Source organism: Dipodomys ordii, unplaced genomic scaffold (assembly GCF_000151885.1).
Source record: "Dipodomys ordii isolate 6190 unplaced genomic scaffold, Dord_2.0 Scaffold42, whole genome shotgun sequence".
Classification (NCBI taxonomy): domain Eukaryota; kingdom Metazoa; phylum Chordata; class Mammalia; order Rodentia; family Heteromyidae; genus Dipodomys; species Dipodomys ordii.
Genome location: NW_012267258.1, coordinates 665,349 through 675,381, shown reverse-complemented (window position 1 = coordinate 675,381; position 10,033 = coordinate 665,349). Strand labels below are relative to the sequence as shown.

Here is a 10,033-nt window from a genome sequence, read left to right as displayed (position 1 = left end):
GCGCCGCGCGGCCCGAAGAACAGCACGGTCCTCGGCGGTCGCGGGCTGCCCGGGTAGGCGGGAGGCCGCAGCAGGGGCCACACCAGCTCCTCCTCCAGCGCTGCCTTGAGCGCGCCCTGGCCGGCCACGTCTGCCCACTGCACGGGGGGCCCGCCCTCCACCATCTTGCTGGTCACTAGCTCCAGCGCGCCCGGGTCCACGCCTTTGGGGGGCTCCCCCGACGGCATCGCGAAGCCCCCTCGGGGAGTCGGCGCCGGGACCCGCTCCGGGAACTTCTCGAAGGGTTCAAGCGGCGGGCCGTAGGCCGGGGAGCCCAGCACCTTGAGCGGGACGCTGCCGCGGAACTTGGCCGACGCCTCGTCCGCGGCTCCCGGCGGCTTGGCGCGGAAGCCGTTGCCCCGACACTCGCCGTTGTTGTCCGCGGCGGGGTAGGGGGCGCCGTCGGCCGCGTGGGCCTTGGGGGGCTCGTACGCGTACTTGCGGTAGCGGTCCTCGGAGCCCTCGTCGGTCGCCTTGCGCTTCAGCGACGCGCCGGGGTCGGCGGCCGAGGGGAAGCCGTACGGGGCGGGCCGGGGCGGCGCGGGCGCGGGCAGGGGCGTGGGCGCCGCCAGGCCGGACGGCAGGTAGGGGCCCGGGGGCGCGGCCGGGGGCGGCGGGAGCGCGCCGTAGCCGGGATGCGCCCCGTATCCCCCCTCGGTGTAGTTGTAGAGCAGAGCGGGGGCCCCGGACCCCGGCGGCGGCGGCGGCGGCGGCGGTGGTGACGGCGGGGCCAGCGCGGCGCCCGTCTGCGTGCAGTAGCCTGGCGCCAGGTAGCCACCGCCGTAGCCCGGCGTGTACTCGGGCGCCGCCGACGGACCCCCGCACGCATTGCCGGCGTAGAGGGTGTCGGACAGGTTCCCGGCTACAATCGGGGAGCCCCCGAGCCCCGCAGAGCCTCCCCCGGCGCCGGGCTTGGCTCCAGGGAGGCCCTCGTGCAGTGAGGCCAAGGGGTAGGGCGGCTCCGGCCCTGGCCAGGGCTCGGGATCCCCCTTAGCGCCATTGAGGAAGGCGGCGTCGCCGTAGCCGCCCAAGGAGGGGCGCTCGTAGGGCGAGTCCAGGACCCCCGAGTACTTCTCCGCGTAGCGCTTGAGGAGATTGGAGGCGGTGAGCGCCGAGATGTCGTCGTGGGCCCAAGCATAGTGGCAGCGCTGGCGACCCCCCGGGGGCAACTCCAATTTGTGGGCAGGCGACGGGGTGGTGGAGGAGACGTCCAGATGCTGCTCTGGCCACTGGTTGAGGGGCTGGGCGTGCTCAGGTGTCCAGTGCATCTTCAACAGAGCTGTGGACAAGAGGACAAGTGGATGATGGATGAGGTCCTGCCCTCCATCACTTAGGCCATGGCTTGGGACAGTGCCCACCACACACCCTTCCCACTCGCTGACATCCTTCCTGCAGTCACCCAATACTCCTTCCGATCCCAGGATTCGTTATCTGAGCCAAGGCCCTGGTTGATGCCAATTGCACCCTGTAGGTTAGGATTTTTATTTTTTTTGTCCTCACCACTTCGGCCCTGTCCTGTAGGACACAGGGTTCTCGTGCATGCCTAAGGAATGGAGGATCCAACAGCGGGAAGGGTCAGACGCTCTGGAAGCTCAGTGGATAATAGACACTTGTCACTCAGTACCATGCACTTGGCCTTGCAGGGTAAGGCCTACACGGGCTCCTAGCCTACCGGCCTGGAATTGGACATCCCTCGATGCTTTGCTCTCAGCCTGCCCCGCATCTAACTTCATCTCCTCCCCCAGATCAGAGATGCCTGCCAGTGTGGCAGCACCTCATCCACCTGGGAATCCACACATGCTGACCCAAACAGCACTCATTTCCTTGCCACTTGGTTTCTTATGGCCTGAGAAAGTCAGAGCCATTGTACTCTAGACTACATTACATGGAATGGCTGCGGGCCCTGACAGGTTCTCCTGTATCTGCCTCATCCCCAAAATTATGTCTTTTCCACAAAGTAAAAGCATTGTTTGGAGTGGACAGACACACTCTGGAGACAAGAGGAAAAGTCTTCATAGAAAGTGGATCTCAGGACCAGCGGTGTAGTAGTATAGTGATTACCTAAGCAACATGCTCAAGGCCCTGGGTTCCATCCCCAGCACTGAAAATAGAGTAAGGTACAGATTTGTCCCTGAGCTTCTCAGTCACCAAATAAAGATGGCGATATTATCGGCCACACACACAATATATAAAACAGCACTACTTGAAATTAGCAAAAATGTTCCTGGCACAGAGGTCATAAACTTTTTTGTGGGCCTCAGAAAAGGATTTATGAGATGTAATAATGTCTCGCCTGACATCTGTATCATAAACACTGCAGACAAGTCCCAAGGCTGTTTACTGTCTTTTAGTAACCATCCACACACTGGTGAAAGGAGTACAGTCCAGTGAGCCAGCCTGGGCTCGGGATAATATGGCTGAGACGAAGTGAGCCATAGCATTCCCAAAAACAGTTTATGATCAGTATTTCTCAGACCTAAGCTTCTGATGAGCTACTGTCTTCAGATTTTGGTGGGTTTTTTGGTTTTGGTTTTGTGTATGAGTTTTTGTTTTATAGTGCTGTGCCTCTTGCATGTTAGGCAAGGACTCAGAGCTATACTACCAATCATTCTTTAGTAAATTTATGTGTGTGCATGCACCTATACCGGGGGGCTTGAATTCAGAGCCTGGGCCCAGTCCCTTAGCTTTATTGCCCAGGGCTGGCACTCTACCACTTGACCACAGCGCCACTTCTGGCTTCTAATTAGTTAATTGAGGACAGGACCCTTTTCTGCCTAGGCTGACTTCAAAACATGGTCCTCAGATCTCAGCTTCCAGAGTAGCTAGGATTACAGGCAACAACCAGCCTTCTCTTAAGCAAATTTCTGTTGAACAAATCGTAAGTGCTTTGTCTAGGCATGGGGTTAAGGTGAAAAATGAGTGATTTGGGTCAGCATGCCACATCTCACTGAAAAGGCCTCCTCGAGGGGATGGCGTCTTTACTAGACCTGGAAGAGTGAGAAATCCAGTAGACCAAACAGGCTAGAGTGGAATATTTAGATCACAGGATCTGCACCTTTCACAGGGGCTGAAAATACAATTAGAAAGTCAGAGCTACCTGAGCATCATAGTTCATATCTGTAGTCCCAGTACTCAGAAGGCTGAGCCCAAGACTAGCCTAGGTAACAGAACCCCTCCAAAAAAAATTTTTTTAAGCCAGGGCTATGATAGGTCACATGCTCCAGTCCCTTCCTTGGAGCTCTTTACTGCCACCCTCTGGAAAATTATCATTATCTACAGATCTACCCTGTGTATGGTGTGAATCCTGCTCCTTAGGAGTAGGACTGCTAGTGCTAAGCTCCCGGGCCACACCCAGCCTGTAGACAGCATCAAGCAACTCTGTATCTCAGAGCCTTGGAGGTGAGTATATGTGAAAAGCAGCAGGATAGGAGAAGAGGCTGAAAGGAATCAAGTTTCAGGTTCTGCAGCTGGCCCTACTTACAGGTAACTGGTTGTCAGCAGGCGCACTTCTATTAATTCACACTATTTCCTGTGGCTATAACCTGACAACAATTACATAAGACAGTGTTTGAAAATAAAACAACTCTGGGCTGGGAAGATGGTTTAATAGTAGAGTGCTTGTCTAGCATGCATGAAATCCTGGTTCAATTCCTCAGTATCACATAAACAGAAAAAGCCAGAAGTGGTGCTGTGGCTCAAGTGATAGAGTGCTAGCCTTGAGCAAGAGAAGAACAGGAACAGTTCCCAGGCCCTGAGTTCAAGCCCCACGACTGGCAAAAAGAAAGAAACAAACAAACACTGTCATCCCCACCACCCAAAGAGCAAGTGTGAGCCATAGGTCTCAATGCCCCAAAAGAAAGGCAAGCCAGGCCATTTTGCTTCCCTACTATATAAGACGCGACACAGCCACCAAAGGCACAACAGCTGGGGGTACATGCTGGTGAAGCTTCCCAGTCCTCACTGGCTTTTGCTGAGAGGGAAGTTGCTAAAGATCAGAGGCGTTACCTGGTATCAAAGGCTGTCAGAAGTTACACGAGACATGGCTGCAGGGTCATGCTAAGTAATGTCAGTTAGACCAACACAAGGAATATATCTTACATCCAACCCAAACCTGGTAGGGCTGGGTTGGGTTGGATTTGGGGTTGTTGGCTTTTCTGTTTACTATTATCTGGACCTTGGCTCCTCTGTAAATATGGAGAAAATAGACTCAACCTGGATGATAGCATTTACCTTGCATATATTACACTAACCAAGCTGGGGAAGACAGGAGCCCTCTTTCAGAAGATACAATGAAAACAGACCCTGGCTCTGGACCTGTCCAAACACCTTTCCTTCTCTCCCCTGCCCTGCCAGACCCACTGCTGCTGCTGCTCCTCACTGCTGTGTCTGTTCTGACTTTCTAATTGTATTTTCAGCCCCTGTGAAAGGTGCAGATCCTGTGATCTAAATATTCCACTCTAGCCTGTTTGGTCTACTTGATTTCTCACTCTTCCAGGTCTAGTAAACCCTCCATCCTTCTAGCCTCAGACTCACTCCTTCATTTCTCCAGCACACGGCCCCATCTGAGAAAGGGAATCTCATGACACCAGCCATACTATCGCTCTGTGTCTTACATGCTTCACTCTAGATCATGTTTTCATTTTAGCTAGGGGAATAAACAATGAAGCCTTTATTTATCTACATCTACAGTCACCAAGTAGAACAGAAGGCCTGTGGTTTACCTACTCAGCCCTTGACTCCATCTGGCCCAGGCCAGGACCTAGTCTAATCAATTATCCCTCCTCCCTGCCAAATAGTGGCTCCTCCTAGAGCAAGTGCAATTCTTCCCATTTCAAAAGTGGCCTTCCTATGCATCCTTGTGGGAGTCTGCCTGGTGTGTTCCTGTGTCCACACAGTAGAGCACTCTCAGGTCTTTTCTGACAGCCTGGATGGAGAGTGCTACCCCCCCCCTCAAGCTCCACCTCCTGCAGGAAGGATCTCCAAGGAGGAACCTCCTCCATAGTTCACTCACGCCCCTCCCTCCCCAGGTGCATCAGGCCTACACAGGTCGTGATGCTGTGTGCCTCCACCCCTCCCTGGCATTCTGAAACCCACACTAGGCTGTCACTTTGGGAATGGGCAACACACCCAACCTCCTTAAGCTCTACCTCCTTCCTCCCTCAATTGGACACAGCTGATTTCCCAGGGTACCAGACTTCAAACTGCTCTTCATGGAACCCCTCAAGGGTTTCCTAAAAAACATCATAAGCTGGGTGCTTGGTGGCTCACACCTGTAATCCTAGCTACTCAAGAGGTTGAGATCTGAGGATTGTGGTTGGAAGCCAAAAAGGCCAGAAGTGAAGCTATGGCTCAAGTGATAGAGCTCTAGCCTTGAGCAAAAAGGCTCAAGAACAACACCCAGCCCCTGAGTTCAAGCACCAGGACTAGCAATATAGATAGATGATTGATAGATTATAAATGGATGGATGGATGGATAGATAGATTTTTTTTTAACACAGGGAATGGGATCCCAACTACAGTGTCAGTATGTCCCTCCAATCCCAAGATCCCTTTCAGATCTTACAGAAATTCTAATTGTGGGCTCTGTTACCCACGGGGGGAGGCAAAAGACTGAGCCAAAAGGCAGCTAGGGGGTAGGGTAGAGGAGGGGCAGCTGGACAAGGCAGCTCCACGCCTGTGTGGAGCAGGGGCGGATGCCCCCTTCTGGGCAAGCCTCCTCTGGTTCCATTATCTCAGCCTGGGACAAAGGGGCTGGAGTGGAGAATCCCATTGTGGAGCCTCTGCACGGAGATCTCATTAATCTATTCACCAAGGCTCCCACAGGCCTTTTGTCCCAGGCTTTTTGTCTACAGCTTACAACTGGTGCCCTAGGGGGTCTGCAGCCCCTGGCAGAGCGTGATCAGACCTGTGCCCCTCCTCTGAACCCCGCCCCTCATGCCAACCCCCACCTACTATTAAAAAAAAAAAAAAAACAGTGACCAGGAGACTCTGGAAAACTGGTCACCTGCCACAGCCCTTGTAACACCACAGGGGAACCTTCTCTCCTAGTACTAGGCCAGAGAACAGCCCTTGACACAACCTAACCCACAAGATCTTGCCTGAGGATGCTCTGGGCCTGGGCCAGGCCCTAGTGTGGGCAAGACTGCACACTGTGTCTAGGAAGGAGCAAAGAATGCCAGAGAGGGGAGAGAAGGAAGGGGTGACATTGTCCAAAAAGAAATGTATTCTTTACCTGACTCATGTAGCTATAACTTCTCTGTATATCATCTTTATAATAAATATATACATAGATGGTTTTTTTGTGGGTCATACGGCTTGAATGCTGAGACTGAATGCTGTCCCTCAGCTCTAAAGCTCAAGTCTAGCGCTCTACCACTTGAGCCACTGCACCACTTCTGGTTTTCTGGTGGTTTATTGGAGATAAAGAGTCTCACGAACTTTCCTTTCCGGGCTGGCTTTGAACCGCAATCGTCATATCTCAGCCTCCTGAGTAGCTAGGACTACAGGCATGAGCTACCAGTGCCTGGCAATAACAATATGTTTTAAGAGAGAGAAACAAACCATAAAAAGAATACCAGAGAGTGGTAGCTGCAACCTACTCTCTGCAGGTGCACTATCTCCCAGCCTCCTGGGATGCCAGCCCCATGAGCCTGCTGTTAGCGGCAGGATCATGCCGCACTGACTCATGCTCACCGAATGACCAGCTAACAGAAGAGAAGGTGGACATGGTCCATCTGAAAGGAAGGACTGAAAGCAAAAGAGGAAAGGAAGAGTATATGGGAGGGCAAGGGAGTGGGGAGATACTAACAAAAGAATACAGAATTTGCTGGGTACAGTGTAATCTTACCTGGGAGAGAGAGGTATGGGAGATCTCCATTTAAGGTAAACCAGAGCAAAATGTTCCCAAGATTCTATCTCAACCAATGAAAAGCTGAGCTTGGTACACACCTATCATTCCAGTTACTCAGGGAACATCTGTATCCAGGTACTGACCAGGGCATAAATGAAAGACCATATTTGAAAATAATGCAAGTAAAAAGGGCTAGGGCTGAGCTAGTGGCTCAAAGGATGGGAGAGCACTTGTAAACCACAGTACTACCACAAATTAACTAACTAAATAAATAAATAAACAAGAGGATACAAAACGTGAATTAGGAGAAAGAAGTTCAAAAGATCTATTGCACATTATGGTGCCAATAGTTCCTAAACTTGAAAATTGCCAAATGAATATATGAGGCAGCATTCACGTTGACCAGTCTTAACCATACATGTACACATATCAAAGCATATACCTCATATAAGTATAAACAATTCTTAGTTATGAACTTAAAAATAAAGTTTAGAGCGGGGGGCTGGCAACTCACACATGTAATCCTAGCAACTCAGGAGTCTGAGATTCAGAGGCTCACAGATAGAAAAGTTTCTGAGATTCCATCTCCAATTAACCAGGAAAAAATCAGGGCTAGAAGCATGGCTCAAGTAGTAGAGCACCAGCCTAGCAAGCATGAGACCCAGAGTTCAAACCCCAATACCACCAAAAATAAAATGTAAAGTTTTAAGATGGAAATCACGATTTCTTTTATAATACAGACAACTGTTAGTTTTTTGTGCTAATGAAGAATCACAGGAATATAGTTTACAAATGTTATTTTTTTAAGGTCTATAATAGAAAAAAGAAAGGAAGAAAAAGAAGCTGGGTGCTGGTGGTTCATGCCAGTAATTCTAGCTGCTCAGGAGGTTGAGATCAGATAATCATCGTTTGAGTCCAGCCTAGGCAGAAAAATCCACAAGACTCTTATCTCCAGTTAACCCAAACTTGAGTTATAAAGCCAAGCAAGAAGGTTGAGGCCCTGAGTTCAAGCCTCAGAACAAGAACAAAGAGGGAGGGAAAGAAGGAGGGAGGGAGGAATAAGGAGAAAGAGAGAGACAAAGAGAAAATGTTAACAATTGAGGCTGTTTGGAGCTACAGGAAGCAGCAGCTCCTGAAATGAGTCTGGACAGCATGGGTGTGTGTGTGCCTGAGTCCCTCCTGCTGGCAGCTCCAAGAGGAAAAGAAGACACACACTCCCATGCCAGGTCTCTCATTCACACCTCACTAAGGTGGGCATTTGCAGAAGATAAAATTGAGTTCCAGTTCCACAGAGGAGACACGGCCAGCCCTGGAAAGAGGGTCTCTTCCCTCTGAAACAGCATTGTTCACCTGCACAAGTGGCAACAAGGCCTGTATGACCAGGAACAGACCTCTGAGGGGAGATCTGACCTGATGCCACCTTCTCTCCAGGCTGGGACCATCTCCTTTGCGCAGCTGCAGAGGAGATGAGGAAGGGGCACAAGGAGAGGGAGCCGGAGGCTGCATGCCCACCACCTCACCCCTTTCTCTTTCAATACTCAAAAACATTCCTCTAGCCGGGCGCTGATGGCTCACGCCTATAATCCTAGCTACTCAGGAGGCTGAGATCTGCAGATGGTGGTTCAAAGCCAGCCCAGGCAGGTAAGTCTGTGAGACTCTTATCTCCAATTAACAGAAAACCAGAAGTGGCACTGTGGCTCAAGTGGTAGAGTGCTAGCCTTGGGCTGAAGAGCTGAGGGAGAGAGCCCAAATCCAGAATTCAAGCCCCATGACCGACAAAAAAAAAAATCTCTGGTTCTCCCCTGTCTTACAGAGCCAATTTCCTCCTCCTCTCAACTGGACTGGGCTCCCAACAACTATAATACAGTATGTTGTTATGACTCCTGGTTGGGGGTGGGGGTGGGGGTGAGTAAGAAAGAGGCTGAAACAATCTCTTGATCTCACTCTAATTCCATTCTCTAGTGTTTACCTCATTCCCCTACCAAGAAAGCTTAGTAGTTGCTTATCACCATTTCTGATCCCTCCTCTCCCATTTTCCCTGACTCCCTTGAATGAGGTGTTCACACCCAGAATTCCACCCACCTGTGCCCTTCACCTCATCCCACTCAGTCAACCACTCCTTTCTGGAAACATGCCTGACAGGCTCTCTGGCCTCCCCTCTTCTCCTCCCCAGCTTCTTCAGCTGCCCGCCACATCCTCTGCCCCATCTCGCTAAGGCCTGGGCTCCAGCTTGTTGCCTTCCTTCCCTCTCCACACACCTCTTTGGATAAGGGCATCCAGGTCACAGCTTTGACCACAGCCATTTCCTAGCCAGGATCTACAGCTCTGTCCACAGGCGTCCTTTGTGACACCTCCACGACAAGGTTTTATTAACTAGCACAACTGAACATGTCCAGAAATACACAGCAAACTTCTGGCTTCCCTACCCTTCCTCTCCTTTGTCTCTCCATTATAGGAAATGGTTCCTCAGACAGAAACCTGAGGGGTCATCACCTTCCATTTCTCTTTCTCACATCAGCCCCACAAATCCCACAGGCCTGGCTCCAAAATGTGGCCAAATGAAATCACTTGTCACCACCTCAAAGGATGTTATCTCTCGCCTCCCAGCTCCAACACTGTCTTCTCCTTTATTCTCAACACAGTAGCCAAGGGGGACCCTTCATCGTGCCATTTCCCCCCCCCAACCCCCGTAAGCTTAGTGGCTCCCACAGTACTCAGACAAAAGCCAAAGTCCTCAAGGACCTGACTGACCAGGTCCCTGTGAGCCTCTTCCCATCGGCTCTCAACCTCACCTACCATCGCTCTTGAGGGTTTCTCCATCCCCTTCGGCCGTGCTGGGCTCTGGTATTCCCTCTCATCCCAGAGACCTTGCTCCGTGTTCTCTATGCCTGGAGCATTCCCATGGCACCCTTACTTCAGGCCTTTGCTCAACTGTCACCTCGCCTGAGAGACAGTCCCTTCAACCTGAAGTCCTCTGTGGCATATGTCCTGCCTGACCAGACTGTCAACTTCCTGTGTGTACACCCATTCGACAGTTTCAGAGAACAGGAGATTTGTTTTCATTGCTACATCTCAGTTAGGACAGTGTCTGGCACAGAATAATAATGTTGTTGTTGTTGTTGTCGTCGTCTCTTCCTCCTCCTC

General features: G+C 51.4%; 1 protein-coding gene across 1 annotated transcript in view; it reads right to left on the bottom strand.

The window, feature by feature from the left end:
• Positions 1-10,033, bottom strand: part of Fignl2 (fidgetin-like 2) — a 16,986-nt gene that overhangs the window by 766 nt on the left and 6,187 nt on the right. Inside the window, exon 2 of the mRNA XM_013018684.1 lies at positions 5-1,318. Coding sequence (XP_012874138.1) covers positions 5-1,307 — 1,303 coding nt within the window. The 5' untranslated portion in view covers positions 1,308-1,318. The remainder of the gene's footprint in view (positions 1-4; positions 1,319-10,033) is intronic.